This window comes from Thamnophis sirtalis, unplaced genomic scaffold, assembly GCF_051295495.1.
Source record: "Thamnophis sirtalis isolate CommonGarterSnake01/CBP01778 unplaced genomic scaffold, rThaSir2_p1.2 scaffold_9, whole genome shotgun sequence".
Lineage (NCBI taxonomy): Eukaryota > Metazoa > Chordata > Lepidosauria > Squamata > Natricidae > Thamnophis > Thamnophis sirtalis.
Window position 1 is genome coordinate 70,100,121 of NW_028261389.1, and position 26,104 is coordinate 70,126,224.

The window sequence follows — 26,104 nt, forward strand, 5'->3', positions numbered from 1 at the left end:
TTTTTTCCCAAATGCCATCACTCTGCTTAACAACTAATTCTCACAACACTGTCAAACTATTTACTAAGACTGTATTACTGTTATTCTTCTCATCCTTCCTAGTATCTATATCTTCCCACTTACGACTGTAACCACGTTGCTTGTATCTTTAGAATTTATATTGTTTTATCTGTTTACTAGCATGATTTGATATCTTATTAGTAACCTTGACTATCACTAAGTGTTGTATCTTTTATTCTTGACGAATGTATTTTATTTTACTTATGTATACTGAGAGATTATGCACCAAAGACAAATTCCTTGGGTGTCCAATCACACTTGGCCAATAAAGAATTCTACTCTTTATGAATGGTGATGAGATTCATCAACCGAAGCTAAGTTTTCCAATTTATTTCTTTAAAGCAGCTAGTAGAAAAGAAGACAATCCAAAATAGAGAGAGAGAAAAATGGCTTTATAAAAAAGAAATCTAAGAATGCTCCAAAGAGCCTTCTGTGTGACATTCAAGAAGAGATTTTGCCAACAAAGACGGTCTGCAGTTAACTACCATGCTTACTGTGGATGTAATTAAGTAAACAATATGCTGTATACTCAAGATCCTGCACGAATGATTTATTGTGCCACACAGTTAAATTCAGTTTCTTCCAATCCACTTGCTCTCAGCACTGTTTGTTTCCCAATAATTGGATACTGAAAATAACAGCCTATGCTGTTGCCTTCCTGCATGCAAAAGTAGATTTTTAGCTTTTGCAGCTTGAAGAAAAGAGGCAAAGCCGAGCGGAAAGATTGCCCTGTTTGCACACACATCAGTGCTGATTCTGGTAGTTGTAGCTGCACTGCAATTCAATGTAACACAGCTCATATGGCAATACTTGTGTCTTGATTTCTTAATAGAGGGGAAGAATCCTACAGAAAGGATGTCTCTGTCCAGCTGTTGAAATTGGTTCCAGTCATTTTCACAAAAAACGAGGCGTGCAGAAAGTTTGGGAGGTCTGCAGAGCGCAAAAACTTTTTAAAAAAAATTTACCTCTTCAAAATCTTGGTGCGTCTTATACTCCGAAAAATATGGTATCCCAAAAATAAGCCCTAGCTTGTTTTTACATGTGGCCTAATATAAGCACTACCCCGCAAAATAAGCTGTACTTAAGAGTCTGCGCAACCGTCTGCCCATTTTGTCCAGTTGTTTGTGGTGCTGCAACCACGAGGTGAGGCGGAATGATGGTGGAGCTGCCCCACATGCCCTGCACTGGCTCACTTCAAGGGCCCTGCAGCCAGGCCATCCTTGCCCCGACACCTGTCTCGCAGCAACAGCAACCAATAGCCATGTGCAGCAGGAACCTACATGGCCACCAGCCCATCCTATCTGCTTGCTCGCAGCTGCAACAGAGCAGGAAGTCAAGTGGTGTGTTGATGCTGCAGCCACGGGGGGACGCAGGTGTCGGGGCGTAGGTGGCCTGAAGTAAGCCGATGCAGAGCCCATGGGGCGGCTTCTCTGCTTCACGGCGGTAGCACTGGTATAACACGTGGCTCCCCCCCCACACTAGCAAGCAGCAGAAGTGGGCCTCCCGTACATTGGGGGGGGATACCCCCCAAAAAAATAAGCCCTAATGTTTATTTTGAGGCCCCAAACAAAATAACCCAGGTCTTATTTTCGGGGAAACACAGGTAGCAATTTTTCAGTATTATTTGGAGGAATTCATGTCCTTATGACCAAATCTGCACCTGCCTCCATCTTTTACCCCTGCAAATCAGTTTTCCTAACGCAACTCATTTCTCTTGCCATCTCTTTCCTCCTTAGGCCTCAACACCACCCCACGCCTTGTCGCTTCCCCCAGATCTCATTTTAATGCTTGTGAAGTTTTGGGGTTTGGCAGTGTTTCTCAATCTTGCAGGCTGGGGAATTCTGGGAGTTGAAGTCCACACGTCTGAAAATTGCCCGGGTTCAAAAACAGTTCCTTAGCGTGTGTACACAACAAAGAGGGTAAAGTATAATAGTTCAGATGTTGGACAAGGAATGGGGAGACACGGGATCTAGGCCCCTTTAGTATTTAGGCCAGCTGCTTTCCCTCACCTGACCTATCTCATAAGACGGCAGCACAAGAAGATGGGGGGGGGGGCATTATCTATGCTACCTTTGGTTTGGATACAAAAGCCAGAATATACACCTAAGTAAATGAACCAACTTCCCCTCCTTTAAGTATTTTCTCTACTGTCCAAAGGCAGACTGAAACTTCTCTGGAAGTCAAGCCTGCTTTATTTCCTGTTTGATTGTAAAAGCTGTTCTCTAAAGCAGCGGTCACCAACTGGTGGTCCGTGAGAAAATTTCGGTGGTCCGCAGAAAAAATATTTGCATTTTTTATATTACACTAAATCAGGGGTCCTCAAATTACAGCCCCTGGGCTGGATACGTGCAATGAACATTTGTGTTGCTGCAGAGAGTCTCTCCCTTCGGGGTCTTTTTGTGCGGGTCAGAGGGGGGCAGAAATTCCGACTTGGAGTCTGCTTCGGCCTCCTGGTATGGGGATTTGGACGAAAGCTGGAAGGAAGTGCCACTAGTGGTAAGGAGCTGGAGGGCCTTGTTCCATCTCAGCCTGCTGAGCCTCCAGGCGCCAATACCTGGCCTTGCACTCCCACAGGTCTTCCCTCTGCCTATGCTCGTAGTCCTCAGTGAGGTGCTTCTGCTGAGCCTCCTTCTCGGTCAGATCCAATTTGAACTGAGCTGTTTTGCCAACTCTTTCTCGTGGTGGCTGCTTAGCTTCAACAACTGCTTCCTGTTGGGGCCCTAAGGAGCCTGGGTGGGCAGGCGATGAGTGGGTGGAAGTGGATGGGCAAGTGGAGGCTAGCGAGGTGTCCCTTGATGTGAGTGACATCGAGTTGACCACGCCCACCCAGCCACATGACCACCTAGCCACGCCCACCCAGCCGGTCATTAGGCAGATCATATTAGTGGTCTGAGGGATTTAAAATTATGAATTTAGTGGTCCCTGAGGTCCGAAAGATTGGGGACCCCTGCTGTTAAGCATCATTTATACTTTGCAGTTCTCTAATCAGAAATCAAAATAGTGAGGGCTGAATTAAAAAGTCCAGTACTTTTAACTACTACAAGAATATAAAAAACACTCAGAAGTGCTCATTCATCCATTGCTTTCTTTCCTCTGAATTCAAAATCCCATTATGGGTAGTCCTTGACAAATGGAGCACAACATTTCTACTGTTTGTTAGAAGTTTGTTAAGTGAAATTGGCCCCATTTTATGACCTTTCTTGCCAGGGTTGTTAAGTGAATCCCTGCAGTTGTTAAATTAGGGATACAGTTGTTAAGGGAACGTGGCTTCCCCATTGTCTTTGCTTGTCAGAAGGTTGCAAAATGGAATCATATGACCCCGGCACACTGCAAACAGTCATAAATGTGAGTCAGTTGCTAATTGTCTGAATTTTGACCACTTGACCATGGGGATGCTAATGGCCATAAGCGTGAAAAAATGTCATTTTTTCAGTGGTGTTTTAACTTTGAACGAATGAACTGTTGTATGTTGAGGATTACCTATACTGATGATAAAATAATTCAAATCTACATTCATGTATCTTATTAGCAAAACAGAATGAATGCTATAATTACACTAATTTAAATACACTTGGCATTGTTGCATTAATGTATATATGCAGATAAAATGCGTCAGACTGCGTTGTGCAAAAACCTTAAAAAGTGATTCTATTGCATATGTAAACTGCTAGCTCAGGTTAACCCAGGGTCTTTGCTGCCCCCTTGTGAAAATTCAGCTCAACTGCACATTCTACCTACATCTTAAGTTTCCACCTGCTTTCAAATCATTTCAAAATAATTCATTTTTACATATAACAAATGAAGTGTCGCTGTGCACACAACGTTAAGTTTTTTTTAAAAAATACCCAATAGTTGTCCTGCCCCAAAGGCCAAGAAAAATTAGCATAAAGAGCTGTTTTCGTACTGTTTTAATCCTTACATTCCACACTGTGTCATTGAACTTTAACTAACAGTGTTAAAATATACAATGAAAGGATTAGAGATTTTATTTAAAAAGATCCCAACAACATATACTGCAAGCATATGTTAAATGATGATAAAAGTATAAAGAGGAGGTTATGCATTCAAAGTAGAACCAAGTAGTATCAATAAACAAGAATATTTGTAGCTCAGGGTTGAAATAAAGTGTCCTTGGTACTCTCTGAGCATGCTTGTTTTCTTGCAGATGTTTCATTACCCTAACTAGGTAACATCATCAGTGACGTTACCAAAAATCAAGTAGACATGATGACATTTATGCCCTCTGCTTCTTGAATACTTATGCACAGGAAATTTAATCAGATGGCAGTCTGAAATACAGAATATTATGAGCAAAGAAAGCTGATGCTCTACCAACATTTCATTTCCAGAAATGATTTTATCATAGTCCCCATTGGAAATCTTTTGAGGTTCCACTGTGTGACAATTTGGAGGCGTTCATTCAAAAAAGTGCATGAGAAAAAGAGTAAATTTCAGCCACTGTCTTTTATTAAATTGTATGTTCAGTGGTGGTGCAAAATCGCAGTCTTGCTCCTTCATTCTTGTCCTTGAAAACGTTCTTCTTCATTTAAAAAAAAAAGCATAAAACCCACAACTGGATTGTGATTTCCACTTACGACCTGAACAAAGGGCTACTCAATAAGTTTGAATGAAATAGTCTACTGCAAAATTATGGTTAGCTGCACAGAGGATAGACAGACGCAAGAGACTGTGGGAAGAGACAGTCAAAGTTCACATGCCAACTTGCTCACATAACTACAGCTTAGTATTCCATGCACCAAACTCCTTTAGAGAGCTAACTTCCTCGTCACTCATTCCTCCTACTCACCCAAACCTTGCACTGTAATTCTTAATAAAGTTACTATTTCAAAAGTGCATTCGTCCTACAGGTCTCCTATATTTTCCGTGCTCGTTTTTTAACATACTATCACTCTTCCATGGCCAACTTATTGCAAACTTATCTTAACTGTCCGGTTGAATAACACAGAATTTTGATTTGTAAAGTCTAGCATTAAAGGTGAAGGAATGTCCTCTTTTACACAGCTACAAAAAGTACATAATCATTTCTTTCGCAACCCCCACAGTCACATGATCAAAATTTGGGTGACTGTCAACCAGCATGTATTTTACAACAGTTGCAGTATCCCTGGGTCCAGGGGTGGGGTTTAAAAATTTCAGCAATGGGTTCCCTGCCCGGGTGCTGGATGGGCGTGGCCATGGTGGGTATGACCTACTTAACCTCCTGCACCATGGCGGGGAGGGGGGCTTTTCACCTTCCCCAGGCTCCAGAGGCTTTCCTCAAGCCTCCAGGAAGGTGAAAACTGCCTCTCTCGGGTTCCGGAGGCCTTCCGGTCTTCTGGACTTTTCAGGAGGCCCGTTCCCCCCCTCCCTGAGTCTCCACACGGGCCCTGTATTTACCTCACATCCAAAACGGGCCACATGGAGACTCCTGGGAGGGGAAGGGAAGGGAGGGGTAGGTGGGGTCAGCCAGGGGTTGGATTTCAAGGTTCTCCAACCCGGCCATAACGTTAGCTACGGGTTCTCCTGAATCCGGGCGAACCTGTAGCAGCCCACCCGTGCCAGGGTCATATCATCACCATTTGATATTTCCCTGGTGACTTATAAGCAAAGTCAATGGGGGAAGATGGTTATTGCTTAATAATGGCAGGATTCACTTAACAAACGTGGCAAAAATGTCATAACATCAGACACAACTCACTTAACAGCCACCCTGCTTAGAAACAGAAGATCTGGTTCCAACTGCGGTCGTAACTTAAAGACTCCTGCAGTTCTAAATGTGAAACACTCCACCCCCCACACCAATTCTCTTTGTTCATGGACACCCTGAATTATTTGACAAAAGCCCCTACTGCAAAGATAGATCAACTTAAATGGAAAGTCATTTACTTATACAACTTCATTCATATGGCAATTTTAGCACACCGTAATTTACCAATAAACATTGCCTGTTTACTGTATATTAGTCTAACGGGAAAAAACCTCGCCCTGCTTAAAGGAATCGTTGTATTTGATCACCCAAAGGTGGAGAATCAGGATAAGTGCAATGCAATAATAGCAATAGCACTTAGACTTATATACCGCTTCATAGTGCTTTTATAGCCCTCTCTAAGCGGTTTACAGAGTCAGTGTATTGCCCCCAACAATCTGGGTCCTCATTTTACCCACCTCGGAAGGATGGAAGGCTGAGTCAACCTTGAGCCGGTGAGACTTGAACCGCCGAACTGCAGCTAGCAGTCAGCTGAAGTAGCCTGCAGTACTGCACTCTAACCACTGCGCCACCTCGGCTCTGAATGATCACATAAGCCAAATTATAAGAACTGCAATTAAACCCTTTCCGAACTCTAATAATTGAAAAGATTTCTTTCTGTCCATTAAATTCCAGACAAGGAACAACAGATGGGAACTAGCAATAGCAATAGCAGTTAGACTTATATACCGCTTCACAGGGCTTTCAGCCCTCTCTGATCAAGGAAGATCAAGGAAGATATTCAACCTGGAAATAAGGATAAATTTTCTCACAGCAAGAGTAATCAACCTATGGAACGGAAGTTGCCTTTGGAAGAAGTTGTGGGAACTTCATCACTGGAGGCTTTCAAGAAGAGACTGGACTGCCATCTGTCAGAAATGGTATAGGGTCTCCTGCTTGGGGGTGGGGTTGGACTAGAAGACCTACAAGATCCCTTCCAACTCTGTTAATCCATTAAATGCAATAACCTTTTGTCTTGTAACTCTTTTCACATCAAGGAAGAAGAGTAATCTCAAAAATATTCACTCCCAGACAGTGCTTCAACAGATAGCTTGGCTGGTCCAATAACAGAAAGGGGAAAGTTTTCCAGAGTGTTACTGCATTATATCATAACAACATTTACATGGAAGGAAGGAAAGAGAAAGAAAAAAAAACTCCCTTGAAAGAGATTAATATTAGGGGTGATCGGAGCTTCTTTTTTAAAAAAATGTAGTATTTATATCTAGCAATTAAGGTAGTCCTCGATTAACTTTGTGTCTTTTTTTTCTGAAAGCCAATAAAATCAAAGTAATTAACTTTCCTACCTGAGGTAGCACTGCTGGTTTCTGTCCTGCCAACCTCTGCAAGGAACTGACCTGAGGAACTTTAATCGGCACTGAAGTAATGGTTCCCAAAGCCTGCCAGGAAAATTAAAAGAAAAAAAAAAAGTATTATTCGATTTATCGACGTCATTGGTTCAGGACTCAAGACTTTGCCTGAGCCAGAGAGAAACATGAAACCCGGGTCATGATAAGACGAATTGTCATCTGAAAAACCCCTATCAAACACATAAATCTTTTCAGGTTCCAAATCAGATGAGCAACCAATATTTAGAGGCTAAAATCAGAAATATCTCCAAAAAAAACTCCATTTCCTTCTCAATCGCCTTTCCTTCTTAGTCCCACTTTTCTTTCCCCTAATAAAAACCCAAACCCCAGTTTATTTCTGCAGCTAATAAGTTCTGGAGAACACGAAAAATCCTGAAGATAAACAAAGAGCGCAGAGAATTTTTAAAAAATAAAAAAGAGGAAAGAAACATCTCAGCCAAACAGTTTCTTTGTGTAGCTAAATTCATTTCTCTGGGTACCTGAGGAATGATGTTATATGACGTTTTCTAATGAAGTTATCATTAGTTCTGTCACCTACATGCTCAGAAAATGCCACCAATTTATTTCCCCGAAGAAGTCTGCCGTTACTTCTCTGGAAAATCAAGACAAATAATGGCCTTCTTCACTTACGGAACTTTTAGTGCTAAACAAAATGTATTTAATGCTTATCAACCTCTTCATAGTAAAACTTGGCTGTTTAATATTTAACAACGTACTGTATTTTAAAAAAACACAAGAAAGTTAATCTCTGATGTTTCTTTCTATTATTTTCTGTATGCCTATCTAATACGTGATTTCTATCCGAATTTTGCTGACGAGCTGTCCCGTGGATTCTACGCACAACTATCTTGGAATTGTATGTGTTGATTTTTTTTAATGTTTATTTTATTTATCAGTCCGCTGAGGAGGGGAGAAAGAAAGCAGATGAGTAATAATCAGGAGATACCATAATAATATGAAAAAAACCCAATGTATATTGCTTATTTATTTATAGTACCATCCAGCCAAACATTCTTAAATACTATTGATTTCTGCTGGAATGAGTTAAGCATATGCAGATGATATCAGCACAACTCATAAGGGGCAAAAACGGGCTATTTATGATGTAGCTCTCAGCATGACTAAAATGAGAATAAACACACTCTACACACTAATCATGGGAATTGCCACCACTTCAGGTGGAGGTGAACAATTCAGGTGGAGGCGAGAAAGATAGTAGAGAAAGTTAAATTAATGCAATGTAGAGAAATTTAATGTAGAGAAAAGTAAGATTTTACACTTAGGCAAGAAAAATCAAATGTACAAGTACAAATTAGCTGGTACCTGGCTCAAAAGTAGTAACTATGAGAGGGATCTTGGAGTCCTACTGGACAATCTCCCCCCCCTCTCTCACACACACATAAATCCTGCAGGGGTGGGATTCACTTACCTTTGTTACTGGTTCGCAAATGTTAGCACACTCACTCACTATGCTCGGAGCCACTTTCTGCGCATGCGCAGAATGTCACGCATTACGTCGGGGTGGGTGGGCAGAGCCTCCAGCAGTCACCACTACCAGTTTGCCCAAACCAGTAAGCGTGGCACGACAAAACCGCGCTCGACTAAGCCGCGACCGATTAAACCGCGTCACTGACGTCATCAACAGGGCGACAACAGCGAGCACGGAGAAAGAAGGGCACTTTAAATAGCGCTTTGAAAGCAAGCCGATTCAACTTAAGGTAAGGGTTAGGTTTAGGGTTAGTTTTAGGGTTAGGTTTAGGGTTAGGTTAAGGGTTAGGGTTAGGGTTAGGGTTAGGTTTAGGGTTAGGTTAAGGGTTAGGTTTAGGTTAAGGGTTAGGTTTAGGGTTAGGTTTAGGATTAGGTTTAGGGGGGTTAGGTTTAGGTTTAGGGGTTAATTTTAGGTTTAGGGGTTAATTTTAATTTTTTAGCGTTTACAGTGTGCTTCTGTCTCCGCGCTGTTGTCGCCCTGTTGATGACGTCAGCTACGCGGTTTCGTCGAGCGCGCTTTAGTCGAACACGGTTTTGTGGTGGAACCACCAGTAAGAACCGGCAAAATACCACCACTGATTGGCTGCCCATCTTACCATAAGATAACTGTGGGCGGCTTACAGTGAAAAAATATGTATACATTAAAAAAATAATTAAATGAAAAGCAAGAATTAAAAACCAAGGACACGTACGGAGGGGAGGCATAGAATGGGGGAGGTGGGATCTGTTGTTACTCCATCAACCACCTCCATTGTGCTGTTCCTCCCATTGGGAGGAATATGAGCTAGCAGCGTGCAGCAGCAGCCAAAAAAGCCAACGCAATCCTTGGTTGCATAACTGGAATCAACTAACACGTGAAGTATTTAGTACCACCTTATAAAACATTAGTAAGACCAGACCTGAAATACTGTATCCAGTTTGGGTCACTACCAGAGATGGTATTCAGCCAGTTCTGCCAAGTTCTGGAGAGCCAGTAGCGGAAATTTTGAGAGTGGGGAGAGAATGGGGAATGTGGTTTGGAGAGCTGACAGGCCAATATCTGCAAAACTTGGCAAGGAATCTCGGAGAGTCATGAACCAGTTAATCAAGCTAATTGTCTCCTGCAAACTCCACTCCCCTTTCGCTCCTCTTTTATTTCCTCTGGGAGGGGCCATTCATCATCCACCTGTGCCCTTACTCCCAGCTCGACCTCTGTTCTTTAGCTGTTCCCTTCATCTGGCAATTCTGCGCATGTGCACACTGGGAATAGGCTCCAGGCTGTTCATCTGCCTTACTGATGCCTGACTCTGAAGGCAACTGATAACTGGCATATGGCTCTGGCCCCCACTCTGCCTCCGACACAGAGCCCTCATCAGAGCCTTCCCCAGACTCCAGGATAGGCCCATGTTCCTCCCCAACCTCCTCACTGTCCGAATCTGCTGCCAGCTCCGCAGGCCGCTGGTGGGCCACAACACACACAATACCTTCACCTGGATAAGGCAGATGGAATCCCTGTATCTAAAATTTGTACTACTTGAGACACTTGAATACATTCAAGATTAGCCCTGTGCACAATGCATTACAGTAACAAAATGTGGAAGGCAGTTTTGTGTTCCCAAACAAAACCGAGCTGGAGACAGCAATCAGGGCTTCAAGAGACAACTCTAGTTGTAGAGCTGTAGACGAAAGCATTTCCAAGCTAAACCATCATTCGGTGCAGAATCACACATAGAAATTTTGTACGCAGCAATTTTAAACTCTTTAACATTTTCATTCTGCAGGTTCATCCGCAGTTTATTACTTATCATCTAGAGATCAGTGTTTTTTAAAAAACTTGGTAATTCTTAAGATGTAGATTTTAACTCCTAGAATCTCCCAGAATTCCCCAGGCACCCATGTCAAAACTTCACCTGAACCTGATGATGAAAAACAAAACTAGCCTTCACACTGAGATTTTAAAATGTAGAGAAGAAAGATAGGAAGAGAGGGATAGGAGGGAGGGGGAAGGGGGAAGATGATGTGTATAAGGAGGAGTGGTAAGGGGAGAGAGTAGAAGGAGAAAGGAAGGGGAAGTAGAGTAGTATGGAAGTGGAAATACACCAATGAGAGGAAGAGTGGGAAGCAAAAGGTAGAAGGTGGGAAGAGAGGGATAGGAGAGAGGGTAAGGGGGGAAGATGAGGAGGATGAGGATAAGGAGGAGTGGAATGTAGAGAGAGGAGAAGGAGAAAGGAAGGGGAAGTAGAGTAGGAAAGGAAGATGGAGGGAAGATAGGAAGTAAGAGAGAGGTAGAAGAAAGAGGTGTATGGAGAGTAGAAGAGCTAATAATGGGTGTTAATCTTTTTGGGGCGTTGAGGACAAGAGGAACTGATGTAATCATTATTTAATACTATATGATACTGGCTATGTATAGTATACATGTGATTGTATGTTATGAAAATGGAAATAAAAATATGTTTATAAAAAAAAGAGATTTTAAAATGTAGGATAGCTGTTACAGCTGTGCATGACTCCATATATGCCAATAGAAAGTAGGGGAAGAAAGCTCCACTTTATGCCACATGAATCTTAAAGTTCAAGTCCCACTTTACCCATAAGGGCCAGCCAGGTGACTTTGGGCCAATCACTCTCCCTCGCCCCTTCAAATATTGGAACACTGTTATTGTGTCACCCTTAGTCCTTTTTTTCACCAGACAAGCCATTCTCAATCCCTGCAACTGTTCTTCATAGGTTTTTCATCTCCAGGCTCTTAATCATCTTTGTTGCTCTTCTCTGCCCTCTTTCCAAAGTGTCAACCTGTTGTCATATAACTCCTTGTGTAGGTGTGGCGGTCACCCATGGCCCAGTGCATAACAGGGCATGCGCAGCCACGCTGAACCACACAGGAAAAAACAAGTCCCAAAAGATAAAACATCCTGACCAGGATTTGACCATATATAGACAGAACTTCCCTGAGCAGTAGATTAGCAATTGTAGTTTGACAGGCTGTCTTAAATCACATGCTGATTGCTCCTCCTGCCTTTGTCCTATCTCAATAAAAAGGGCTTCCAGACCCCAATCTGGGTCACCTCATCCTGAGAAAGCTCGTGTCCGTGTCTTTTCTCAACATTGGCCTCATGGGCGAACCACGGGTACTTCACATCAACCTCTTTTTTTTATTATGTGGTGACCTGTGGTGGGATTCAAATTTTTTTACTACAGGTTCTGTGGGCGTGGCAGGGGAAGGATAATGCAAAGAAGGCCCGTGACCGTAAATCCTCCCTTGAAAGCCTTTGCTGGATGTGAAATGAGCGGAATTCACAGTAAATTAATAAAATGAGTTTTTGTTGGGACAAGGAGTTTGCTTCCTGCTCTTGGGAAGCCTACGTCAGAACAGTGTGTGTAACCACTTCAAAATATTACTTTTCTATGCAATGGACAATGAGAACTAGCTCTGCTATTAAAAAAAATACCATCAGGTATGCTATCTGCCTTATCAACCCAACATCTTGCTAGAATCAAGGTAACTCTTCCAATTTTACCATTCCTTGCAACGTTGGGGTTATTTTTGGAAAGCTTCGCAAAGAAATTTGGCTACAGCTAATTCTCCCAATAAAAAAAAACTCTCAATGTATTTGACTTAACATTTAAATGGAGAGCAAACAGCAAGTTTCTGGCTTGCATATTAGCAAGAATTTAAGGAGCTTTATGTCATATCTGCTTAGTTGGAAGCTTAGACTATCAAAGCTGTGGTAAAACTCAATTTCTTAGTGAATTCCCAGCTCACCGTCTAAGCAGAATGGCCTAGTATCCGTTCTTTTTTTGTATTTTTACGAGAACAGGCTCATCAATAAAACCGGGAGTAAAGCTCATTCACTATATAGGTAGTCCTTGACTTACAACAAATAATTGAGCTTGAATTAAGGTCATAAGTCATGAGCCGGTCATTAAGCAGATAATCTCACATTACCGTGACCGATTTACAACTTGTTTCGTGGTTGTTGTGAAAGTGGCAGTCATAAAGGCCAAGGTTGTTAAAGCAATCGCTGTGGCTGTTAAACAAACCCATCATATGCACATGAGTATTTTTGGCCATTCACAGGAAGTAAACACCAGTTTCTGACAAAAAAAAGTCATAACGTGTTTCCCCAAAAATAAGACAGGGTCTTATTTTCTTTTGACCCCCGAAATAAGCTCTTGGCCTTATTTTCAGGGAAATCTTATTATTTTTGAGGTGTAGGAGGCGGCGAGCATGGTCACCTCATGGCTGCGGCTGTGTTGCAATATTTTCAGGGAGGGCTTATATTCAGGGGAAGGCTTATTTTAGTGCATGCGCTCCAAAACCTGATTGGGCTTATTATCCAGAGAGGTCTTATTTTCAGGGAAATGGGGTAAATCATGTTCATGTGACCCCAGGATACTGCAATTGGTCATAAATGCTGGCCAATTGTTAAGAACCCAAGATGCAAGCACATGATCATGGTGTGTGTGTGTGTGTAGATTAGATCTTTGAATCCAGGTCTGAAGTATCTTTTGGGGGTGTAAACTACGTAACTCTGAACAGTTGCTAAGTGGCCGGTCATAACTCAAGGATTACTTGCATTTCTGCAATCACCTGTCCAGGTTTTCACCCAGCCTGACTTGAATGGTGTACATTATTTCTCCATCCAACTGCATTGGTATTCTTTTCCTGATTTCCTCTCCCGACTTTGCCTTCCGTTTCTGGGAATAAGACATTTTTTTCGGCACTTTTCCCTTTGTTAGGAGAGTAAAGCCAGTGCTTGTTCTTATGAACCTTTAATTAACAATCGGAAAAGACATTTTTTCCGGCAATGCCTGACCTTTAAGTGCTTTGCATGAATTTATGGATACCAGCAGAAACAATAATTTTAAAAGGTTATAACTGCAGAACAGTTTATTGCAGCACTTTTGTCGAGATAAATTAGTTTCTTATTACTACATTTATGATGCTAAGCTTTTTAATAAAAAAAAGGAACTATAAGAGTCAAAGGTAAAGGTTCCCCTCACACAGGCGTGCTAGTCGTTCCCAACTCTAGGGGGCGGAACCCATCTCCGTTCCAAAGCCGAAGAGCCAGCGCTGTCCGAAGACGTCTCCGTGGTCATGTGGCCGGCATGACTAAATGCCGAAGGTGCACGGAACTCTATTACCTTCCCACCAAAGGTGGATTCTATTTTTCTACTTGCACTTTTTACATGCTTTCGAACTGCTAGGTTGGCAGAAGCTGGGACAAGTAACGGGAGCTCACTCCGTTACGTGGCGCTAGGGATTCGGACCACCAAACTGCCGACCTTTCTGATCGACAAGCTCAGCATCTTAGCCACTGAGCCACTGCGTCCCACCATAAGAGTCAAAGATAATCTCAAATCTGTTGCTATGGCTGGGGACTCCATGTAGTGCCCACCCTAAGCCCCTACAAATACCAGCGTTTGCTCTGAACTTCCGAGGAAAATTCTGATTATGTTACTCTTCCATTTGTATGCTCCCAACAGCCTAAGATGAGAGTTTGCATAAAGCAATATTCAAGAAAAAAAAACAGAATTGACACCAAAACTATTTTATAAAATAATGACGACTATCGGAAGTGAAAAAGAAGAGCATTAATCCACACTCATCCAAAACTGGCAATATCACTTATTCAACAGCCTAATATCATAATAATAAGGATATTCAATAATGACAATTTTAACAGACTAAAGCTCTCCAGTAGTAAATGTCAGTTAATCGAAGGTGGTATGCCCACTTTTAAAAGAGAATTTATTTGGGGAATACTGTTGTTCCTATGTAGTGTATGCACTATGAGCCTTTCAATAAGATAATACTTAACCACGATAAACAGAGAAAGGTATCAGTTAAATATATATTATTGCTACATATGGCTATATGAAAAGCAGGTTCCCAGAGCAAGACGAAATTATCTTAAGACTTCCGAATAGTTCAATCAAAATTTGAGAAATCAGCATCAAATGCAAAGTTTACAATAGGAAAAAAAATTACCCATTCAATCTCTAAATAAAGGAAATTGGATGCGTTCCCATCCTTCTCAAAGTTAAGCAAAAGCTAGCTAGAGAACCTTCAGATATAAAATGAATAAATGAATAAAGCTACATAAGACAGGACTTGCCTGCTTCACTCTCAAAATATTAACTTGGCCCATTAATTCCTAATTTAGTAAAGTTACCTAAAATATATTTGCAACACTTTCCTCTGAGTTGCTTTATTAAACATTATTTTTTTTTGTTTGCTGTATTTTTAAGCAACCTTTTTTTGCAGTAAAAGTTTGCTGTTACATTTCGGCAGCTACCCACCTCTCCTAACATTAAAAGCCAGCTCTGTTTTCTGTTGCATATAAGATGCTAAAGCTATTTTAAAGAATTTTTTTCCCTGTTCCACGCTCAATATTGGCAACTGAATGGATTTTTAATGTAGTAGAAAGAGGAGAACAGATTGCTATGGCAACTGCAGAGATGAAAATTCTTAACTTGAATGGACATTCAGAAAAGTAATTGCAGGGTGCTGTATGAGTGAGTGCATTTATTTACAAAGGATGTTGCAAAGCAACCTTGAATTTGCTCTTAAAAACTTAAGGAACATGAACTCAAAGCTTTCTTCTCGATAAACATTGTACCCGCTATTTTTATACATGGTGGAAAAAGCTGAGAAAAGAAAGGAAGGAAAACCATCTTTTATGTGGAAACCCACATTTCCAGTATACGTTTTTGCAAAACACTAAATGAATATTAAGTTCTACTCTAAAACACCTTTAAGGTAAGTAAAGGAAAAGGTTCCCCTCGCACATATATGCTAGTTGTTCCTGACTCTAGGGGGCAGTGCTCATCTCGCGTTTCAAAGTTGAAGAGCCAGCGCTGTCTGAAGACATTTCCGTGGACATGTGGCTGGCATGACTAAACGCTGAAAGTGCACAGAATGCTGTTGCCTTCCCACCAAAGGTGGTTCCTATTTTTCTACTTGCATTTTTACCTACTTTCGAACTGTTAGGTTGGCAGAAGCTGGGACAAGTAACGGGAGCTCACTCCATTACGTGGTGCTAGGGATTCGACACCACCGAACTGCCGACCTTTCTGATCGACAAGCTCAGCGTCTTAGCCACTGAGCCACTGCGTCCCTACGCTTACCTTTGAGGTAAGCTTAGTCAGTTGTGGATATTATTTCTTTTGCTTGTCTTAAAGAAGATGTTACTTGACCCTATTCTGAAAACAAATCCAACAGACACGTTCTTAAAAACAAGTTAAGGGGTTTTAAAATAATCTGCCAGTGATGACCGAGTTTCTATTTAAAAAGAAACACAAAAACAAATGCAATGTGTTAATTAAATCTCTTCAGGCATAATATAAATTTTCTGCGTAGTTCATGAAGCGAACTCAGCCACCCAGTATTGGCATTTGCCAAATTAAAATCTTGATCCAAAGCTTTTCATGAAAGACGAGTGAAATATTGCTAACAGTGTTAGAACCAAATGCAGCCTTTAGTTTTTTAAAAACAGAAAGAAATAGCAGCTATTGGTTAATTTTGGCAGAGTTCCCCGGAAACTGTAATTGCTTGTTTATTTTTTTTATTTTGGGGGGTGTCAGTCTGAATATTTGTAAAGCAAAACTATTAACTACCTTTCTAGTGTTCCCCAACCCTTCTGTCCTTCTAAAGTAAAGAATATGCTTCATACTCTTCGGGAATTCACTCCCTCCCTTCTGGGAATCCAGACTACCTTCCATCACAATAAAGGAAAGGAAAAGGTTCTCCTTGCACATATGTGCTAGTCGTTTCCAACTCTAGGGGGCGCTCCTCATCTCCATTCAAAGCTGAAGAGCCAGCGCTGTCCAAAGACGTCTCCTTGGTCATGTGGCCAGCATGACTAAATACCAAAGGCACATGGAACGCTGTTACTTTCCCACCAAAGGTGATCCCTATTTTTCTACTTGCATTTTTACATGCTTTCAAACTGCTAGGTTGGCAGAAGCTGGGACAAGTAACGGGAGCTCACTCTGTTAAGTAGTGCTAGGGATTCGGACAGCCGAACTGCCAACCTTTCTGATCGGCAAGCTCAGCATCTTAGTCCTGGGTCAGATGTGTCCATGGCTTCAGTTGGGTCTATTGTTATTGTTCCTCTGTTGATCTCATGTTCCAAAGTTGTGTTACATAAATTGCCCAGGGTGATCTTGTGCACCAAGCAGTCAGAAAACAAATGAACAAATGAATGAATGAATGAATGAATGAATGAATGAATGAATGAATGAATGAATGAATGAATGCATGATAGTCCTCACAGGAGACACAATTTTCTCCCATCCATTACTGTTTTGTATACATTAAAAGTCATGCATACCTCATCAAGCTTCACACACTCAGTGAAATTTCCTCCTTTCACTAGCAGAATTATGACTTCTATAAGCATCCTGATAGATGTGTAACTAAACACCAAGGTTTTTTTTCCCTCTAGAAACCTTAGTAGGGAAAAAAATAAGTATGGCACAGTGCCTAGAATAGGAGACAGAAAGCAAACCTGAACATTTTAATGGAATACATTTAATTTATTCGATTTATGCACTGCCCAGTTCTGAAATAACTGTGTATATGTATTGCATGCAGTAGAAAATAAGCAGGAATAAAACGTTTAGGCTGTATATATACCAAATTTGTTTTATTTCAGACATTTCTAGCACAATATACTACTTGGAGATGAGGATCAGGCTAGGAGATATATTTGGGGGGGGGGGTATTTTGGGAGAAAAATAGGAAGCCTTCGTAAAGTAAACCATATAAAGTTCCTCAAGAATGTTCTGTATGGTCTCGATGAACATTATTTTTTCCAAGAATTTAGTTTGGAACAAAGGTAGGGGAGGGGAGAGAGAGAGTGAGAGGGGAGAGGAAAGGAGAGGGGAGAGGAGAGAAGGGGAGGGGAAAGGAGAGGGGAGAGGAGAGGAGAGGGGAGGGGAGGAAAGAGGAGAGGGGAGGAGAAAGGAGAGGGGAGGGACGGAGAGAGGGGGTGGGGAGAGGAGAGGGGAGAGGAGAGAAGGGGAGGGAAGTGGAGGGAAGAGGGGAGGGGAGGAGAGAGGGGAAGGAAGAGGGGAGGGGAGGGACAGAGAGAAGGGGAGGGGAGAGGAGAGGGGAGAGGAGAGGAGAGAAGGAGAGGGGAGAGAAGTGGAGGGAAGAGGGGAGGGGAGGAGAGAGGGGAGGGGAGAGGGGAGGGATGGGACAGAGGGAGGGGGAGGGGAGAGGAAAGGAGAGGGGAGAGGAGAGAAGGGGAGTGGAGGGAAGAGGAGAGGGGAGGGGAGGAGAGGGGAGAGGGGCACACTCCAACCTAAACCATGAGCCAAGGTGGCGCAGTGGTTAAATGCAGCACTGCAGGCTACTGCTAGATCAGCAGGTCAGCGGTTCAAATCTCACCGGCTCAGGGTTGACTCAGCCTTCCATCCTTCCGAGGTGGGTAAAATGAGGACCCAGATTGTTGGGGGCAATATGCTGACTCTCTGTAAACCGCTTAGAGAGGCCTGAAAGGCCTATGAAGCGGTATATAAGTCTACTGCTATTGCTATTGCTATTGCTATAAACCTCTTTCTAATCCAGCCTTTCTCAACCAGGGTTTTGCTGAACCCAGAATTACACCAATAGCAATAGCAATAGCAGTAGACTTATATACCGCTTCATAGGCCTTTCAGGCCTCTCTAAGCGGTTTACAGAGAGTCAGCATATTGCCCCCAACAATCTGGGTCCTCATTTTACCCACCTCGGAAGGATGGAAGGCTGAGTCAACCCTGAGCCGGTGAGATTTGAACCGCTGACCTGCTGATCTAGCAGTAGCCTGCAGTGCTGCTTTTAACCACTGCGCCACCTTGGCTCTCACCAGAAGTCACCTAGATTTCTGGGAGAGATTGTGACTGAATAATAAACTAATTCACATTATTTTCCATGCTGTGTGCAGTGCTAACTTTAGATGTAATAATTTTTACTCAGGGATTCCCCCGAACCCCGAAAATTATTTCAAGGGTCTCTCTAGGATAGAAAGGATTTGAGAAACTCTGCAAACAAATCAATTATCTTTACCAGATAAGGAGCCTATCTATTCTGTCAGGCAGGTGGCTGGAGCAACAGGAGGGTTGCCAAGTATTCAGAACAAGAATGAATTTAAAATAGGCTGTTTCCATCTGCCCAAAGTGTTTTTCAAGGTTACTTCAAGGACCTTTTGGAAAGGTTTCAAGGCCAAACACCTCTGTTTGAATTCAGCTGTGATCTTCCCAAAGCATCCACCCTGGTGTAGTTTTTTCTTAGCAACAGTGGAATCTGGACTCTGCCTCCTTAGCAACTCTATTAAGTGAAATGCTGGCTTGATGTAACGTGTGTGTGTGTGTGTGTGTGTGTGTGTGTGTGTGTGTGTGATTGACAAATGCTTACTTTTACTTGAATACAGGGATTTATGATACAGAAGGGATACGGCTACCTATTAAGCAGATTAAATTCCTTAACTTTGCCAACTACTTTCATTTGTTCGTTCTTACGGAATGAATTGCTGCAATGAACATGAGGAGCCCGGCCAATGTTTCGAGCATGGTTAACATCTCCAGCCCAATGAGTTCTCCGTTAACACTCACGACACCTGCCAAATTACCAACTCCGGTTACTGCACCAGTGAACGTCGCACATCCAGTCACTATCACCTCACCAATGAATCTCCCAACACCAACGACATTAGCTGGCCCTTTAAATATAGCCATGAGACCTGCAGAAAGCATGCCTTTGCTTCCCCGGCATTGCCAACCTCTCCCCGCCCCCAAGTAAAACAAAAAACATAGAGCAAAAACTTCATGCAGTATTAAAAAGAAGAATAGAAAAGGGGGCTGCTGTGTATTGTTTAATGGACTGCTAAATGGGTCACGCCCACCCAGTCACATGATCACCTGGCCACACCCACCCAGTCACATGATCATATGGCCACACCCGCCCAGTCACATGACTACCCGGCCACACCCGCCCAGTCACATGACCACGTAAGTCACTTTTTTCAGTGTGGTTATAACATTGAATGGGCATTAAATGAACTGTTGTAAGTTGAGGGCTACCTGTATGAAGCACTTCAGACTTAAGTTCTCAATCATTTGCAGATTTCAGGCAGTAGGCTTACAATGTTAGGTTTGAAATTTTATAACCTGGCTATAATTTTTCCTTAAAATTTTGCTGGAAGGCAAAATGGAAATTCAGCTTTTTCATTTAGTTAACCACCAAATGGATGCTAATACAGAGCAACAGCTCCCTATATACTAGTGATGGCGAACCTTTTTGGCATCAAGTGCCAAAAAGAGAGCGAATGCACATTCATTGGGCCCGCAACCCAGGGTTAGTTAGTTATAGTTATCTGTATAACTAACTAACTAACTAACTAACTAACTAACTAACTAACTAACTAATATATACACACATACACAAACACACACACACAGATAATCCCTGGGTTACGAGCATTCTCTTAATTTTTTTTTTTTTAGTATTTTATTAGGATTTATAGGCCGCCCTTTTCCCTGAGGGGACTCAGGGCGGCTTACAATCATAGGGAAGGGGGTGAAATGCAAAAACAAACAATATGTGAATAAAATAAAATGATAAAAACACAACTTGCATTCAACACTCAACACTCGGGCGGGGTGAAATTGGAAACCTATCCCCAGGCCTGTTGGGATAGCCAGGTCTTAAGGGCTGTGCGGAAGGCCTGGACGGTGGTGAGGGTGCGTATCTCGACGGGGAGGTCGTTCCACAGGGTCGGAGCTGCAACAGAAAAGGCTCTCCTCCGTGTAGTCGCCAGTCGGCATTGACTGGCGGATGGAATTCGGAGGAGGCCCAGTCTGTGCGATCTAATCGGTCGAAGGGAGGTAATCGGCAGAAGGCGGTCTCTCAAGTACTCAGATCCACTACCATGGAGTGCTTTGAAGGTGGTCATCAACACCCTGAAGCGCACCCGGAGATCAACAGGTAGCCAGTGCAGCTCGCGGAGGATGGGTGTTATGTGGGCGAACCACGGTGCGCCCACTATCACTCGCGCGGCCGCATTCTGAACTAACTGCAGTCGCCGGATGCACTTCATGGGCAGCCCCATGTAGAGCACATTGCAGTATTCCAGCCTAGAGATCACAAGGGCTCGAGTGACTGTTGCGAGAGCCTCCCGTTCCAGGTAGGGTCGCAACTGGCGGACCAGGCAAACCTGGGCAAAAGCCCCCCTGGTCACAGCCGACAAGTGATGGTCAAAAGTCAGCTGTGGATCCAGGAGGACTCCTAAGTTACGAACCCTATCTGAGGGGTATAGAATTTGACCCCCCAGCCTGAGTGATGGTATATTAGCCAAATTGTTGGGAGGGAAACACAACAGCCACTCGGTCTTGTCTGGGTTGAGTACCAGTTTGTTAGCACTTTTGTTTAATGTAAACAAAACTATATAAGTTTATATAAGAATATAAGCAGGCACAGTGGATTTGCACTGTAAATTTAAGCAGAAAAAATACTACTTTAAAAACAAGAAACAGTGGTATAGGAAAAATGGGAATGAAAAGAACATACCATATTTTTCAGACTATAAGACGCATCTTTTTTTCTTCCAGAAGGGGGTGAAAATGTCTGTGCATCTTATAGACTAAATATTGCCAAAGCCCCGCCCACCCATCAACCATTTTGGGGGGGCTCCGCACATCCCTTTTTCAGGCCTTTTGGGAGGCTCTATTCAGGAAGTTTTGGAGGCTTTTTTGGGCCGTTTTTGAAGCTTTTTTCGGCCTGATTTTGAGGCTTTTCTTGGCCCTTTTTCTAGATTTTTTTCAGGCCGTTTTTGAAGCTTTTCTTGGCCCGTTTTCAAGGCTTTTGTGGCTTATTTTTGAGTTTTTTTCAGGTCATTTTGAGGCTTTTTTTCAGTCCATTTTCAATGCTTTTTTGGGCCCATTTTTCCAAAAACAATGGACCGAAAAAAACCTCAAAAATGGGTAGGAAAAAAGCTGGAAAGGGGCCCCAAAAAGGGCGGAAAATGAGGCACGCAGAGGCCAAAACCCTTTCCCCCCTCTTCTAAATTTAGGTGCGTCTTATAGTCAAGTGCATCTTATAATCTAAAAAATACAGTATTTCAAAAAACAAGCAAACTGGGGAAAAAATCCAAATTTCATTACCCCAGAATGGAACATGTTACATGGCATATTATTATGGTTTGCCACTATGGAACCTAAAGTGAAGACCTTGCCAAGAAGACATTTACATTTAGTGCCAGACAAACCCTCATGGATCCCTGAAGTATAATACTTGGAGATGTCAGTGCACCTGGTTCTGAAGACTTCTTGTCTTACCAGTTTTAAATTAATAATAACATTTTAAAAAGAAGACAGAAACTGTCAGATGGCAAAATGAAACCCCAGACCTCACAAATAATGTTTCCAAGAACGTTATTCTTTCCAAGAATATCCTTTGTGGTGAGTTGCTTTAAAACATTGTGGCTTTTAAAAGTGTTTCTCAATCTTGACAACATTAAGATAGGTGGATGTCAACTCCCAGAATTCCGCAGCCAGCATTTTTAGCTTTAAAATCTGGGGTTAACGAGGGGAAACTGGAGGTGCAGAGGTATCCTCATGTTATGGTCATAACAATTAAAATGGTGACTGCGATGCTGCAACTGAGCTCTGTTTTTGGAATATGCAAATCAATATATTGGATTTCAACGTAAATCTATAGAAACATAAATCATTGTGAATCAAACCTCGCTCTTTTCTGCATGTGAGTACTCTGGACAAAGCACTGGTTCTAACATCCTCTGATCTCAAAAAAATCTGCTCTTATTCCCAAGCTTTTGAATTTAATTATGGAGTTAGCTAAAATAGGTAATTCTCACTACTACAAATTTAATGAATTGGTAACAGATAACATAACTTGCATTGTACAGTTAGAACGTGCAAGTAGGACTCAACTCCTGATCAACAATATGACAATGAAGATTTTTGCCCAAGTCCATATGATACAACATTTACGACTTTTCTTGGAGCTGCAGGCTAGCCTCGGAGTAATCTTCAAGGTCACTCCCACCCACAGCAGATTGCAGTAGTCCAAATCAGAGACTGACCCACTCCTTTGGACTGCTACATTACTGCTCTACATGAAGTTGATCTTTAAGGTGACTCGGCAGTCACAACTGATCCAGAATGCAGCAGCTTGAATAGTGATGGATATTTTATGAAATGACTATGGATCACTGCCGTACTGGTTATCAGTTTGAAGCAGTGTAATATAAGATCCTTTCATGGTTCAGAAATGGGATGTTTTCAAACCAACTTCTCCCAAGTGCCCATCTAAATGAGATTGGGTAGAAGTGGCTTGCTCTGAATTTCTTCACTCAATCCTATCAAGTTGGCTTTGGAAGCATGGTTTCCAATCATCTCTATTCTTCTTGGGAACAGCTTCTCCCAGGGAATCACGGTGGTGCCAAAACTATGGAGACATTAAAACTTGGCTTTTTCAGCAGTTTGTAGTAGTGGCAGAAATATTATTCAAGCCCTTCCCTCTTTTAATCTGGGGCTTGTTTAATATAGGATTAACATACTGATCACTAGGATTAAACAGTAGGTTGAATATGATTTCCTTTTCATTTTTAAACCTTATTTACAAAAATAAGTGTACGTAAAGCACTATGAGCTGGTATAAATTGGAATGAGAAAGTGAGTTTGGTCTAGTGGTTAAGACACCAGAAGTCCGTGAGTCAGTGATGGGTAACTTTTTTGTCATCGCATGCCAAAAGCGGGCGTGTGCACCCGCACCCATTACGCAATGCAGCGAGACCCCACTCCCTGCACATGCGCAAGCGACCCATGCTCTCCCTGCCCCTGCAAACGAACATGACACCCCCGTGCTCCCCTATGCATGCTCATGTGACCTCGCTCATGCGCATGAGACCCCCATTCCCCCACTCATGTGCCCCCCACATGCGCCCCACTCCCCAGGCATGCATGGTAGAGACCTGAAAATCAGCTAGCCGGCGGGAGGCATGTGCATATGTGCGGTGGAGCTAAGCTGGGGCGACGGCTTGCATGCCCGTAGAGCGGGCTCTGCGTGCCACCTGCGACACACATGCCAAAGGTTTCCCATCACGGCTGTGAGTTCTAGTCCACCTTAGGCGCAAAGCCAGTCATTCTCTGTTAGACCTAGAAAATGACAAACTACTTCCAAACTTTTGCCAATAAAACTTTTTATGTATTACTGTAATTGGGTTCAAATGATGGGTCTATTTCCCTTTGTATGATATTGACACGTTTCATACTTTGAGGAAAAAGGAGAAGAACCTACAAAAAATTCTAATCACCAAACATCTCATCGGTTGGTTGAAACTTTATTTTTTTTTCTTTTTAAAATTTTTTTAAATTTTTTTATTAAAGGTTGTAAAAAAGGCAAGGTTTACAAAATACAAAAAAAGAAATAGAACTCATTACATGTTTACAACGCAAATGACAAAAATTCATACATATATATACATACATACATACATACATACATACATACATACATACATACATACATACATACATACATACATATATATATATATATATATATATATATATATATATATGTATAGTTCATCTCACCTTGCCTATCTACATATCTACCTAAGGTAAGTAAGTAAAGGAAAGGGAAAAGAAAAGAGGGAAGAAAAAAAGAAAAAAAAAGAAACAGTATGAAGCTAGATTACTAATTCTATGCAGGTATTCATAACGGATTTTTCCTATCAGATTGTCAAAGTTTTTTCAACACTGTAGTCTATTGATATTACTTGTAGGTGAATTCTCATCTCTAATATATATCTTATCTCATTTGTTACTTAGCCTTTGAACATCATAATCTCTTTTAAATTGTTCCCTGTCATTTTAAGTCAATAAAATATCTCATTTATATATCTTAATTCTCCTTGTCTTTCTTATCAAACCATTTGTACAGTTTGGTTGAAACTTTATTATTTTTGTCCCTTGAAACTTGGCTTAAACATTTCAACGACAGTTTTGGCTGGTCTAACTCTTAAGCCTCAGTCTGCCTTTGGTCCCCAAATCACACTGCAGATTCCTCAGTGATACTGGATCACCCCCCCAGTTCCAACATTGTCAAGGGACTTCAGTACAGTCATTACCTTGACCTCTCCTGCTGCCCCCTAAGTAAAAACGGATCAATGCTTTCCAGTGTGTCCCTGCATTAAACTAAACACTTAATAGCACGCCGATATGAAAACCAGGAGAAGAAGAAACCCATCTGAAGTTCTCCCAGTCATACTAGTCAACCGCCTCATTGGAAAGCTCTTCCTAATAAACACTTGCCTTATATGGGATGAACACCCTTTGAACAGTGTGGGAGTAAGAATGGATTTCCAGAGGGAAAGAAATTGCAGACTAGAGAAACCAGGAGCACCACTCAGGTGAGTGCTGAGGACACAAATGAACTTCCACTCAGGTGAGTGCTGAGGACACAAATGAACTTCCAAGTGCTTCAACGACCCTCTAGAAGGATGCAAAGGACCAGCTGTCTGCAAGGCGGGAGGTGTGTTGCTGCCGGTTCGGCTCGGTTCGGCCAAACCGGTGGTGGAAGTCAGGCCTGGGTCGTAGAACTGGCAAGCGACCCAGGCCTGACACAACCCCGAACCAGCTCCCTCGCCGCCGCTGATGTTGCCACCATGTTGGATTTTAGTGACTGCGCACGCGCAGTTCACTGTAATTTGTTATGTGCATTACATTGAACAGCGCACACGCACATTGAACGCAAGTTGCAAACCAGTAGTAAAACCGGCAGCAACCCACCCCTGCTGCAAGGAATATAAATCTTTCCATTCCCCATCATCCGGTCAGAGCTGAAGAAGTTTCTTTTTTTTTTAATTTAAAGATTTTTTTTCTTTTTTTCTTTTTTTCTTTTATCAATTTCATATATACATTCACAATTATATGATCTCATAACTGTTATTAATAATATGTATTTATAACAATTTTTCCCTACAGTTGACAATATACTTGAAGATTGCTTTTTTAACATCCTGTAGATCCATCTTATCTTACAACGGTCCTACTTCTTCTTCCCTCCCTCCCTCTTCCCTTCCCTCGTTTCTTCTCTCCTACTCCCCTTCCTTCCCTCCTTCCTTTTTTCATTTTTTTTCATATAACCCACATGTATACTATTACATAGCCAACATCGTATTGTATTATTAAATGTTTGCATCAATTCATCTTTCCATCAACTCCCAAAAACGATTATTGGCTCTTCTCCTCTCCATACACCATATTTGTACCTTATTCATCACTTTCTTTTCCCTCTGTCCTCCCCCTTCCTCCCTCCTTTCTTCCCTCTGTCATCCTTCTCTACTTCCCCTTCCTCTCTCCTTCTCCTCTCTCCCCTTTCCACTCCTCCTTTCTCTCCTCCTCTTCCCCCTCTCTCTCCTATCCCTCTCTTCTGAAGCAGCTTCTTGGATGA

The 26,104-nt window shown here is 42.1% G+C and overlaps 1 protein-coding gene across 2 annotated transcripts in view; it reads right to left on the reverse strand.

Annotated features, from left to right (window-relative positions):
- The window catches only part of PHF21B (PHD finger protein 21B), a 197,884-nt gene that overhangs the window by 44,748 nt on the left and 127,032 nt on the right, over nt 1–26,104 (reverse strand). For both annotated transcript variants that reach the window (XM_087722219.1, XM_087722220.1), the window contains one exon: nt 7,111–7,203. In XM_087722219.1, the coding sequence (XP_087578345.1) occupies nt 7,111–7,203 (93 nt within the window). The remainder of the gene's footprint in view (nt 1–7,110; nt 7,204–26,104) is intronic.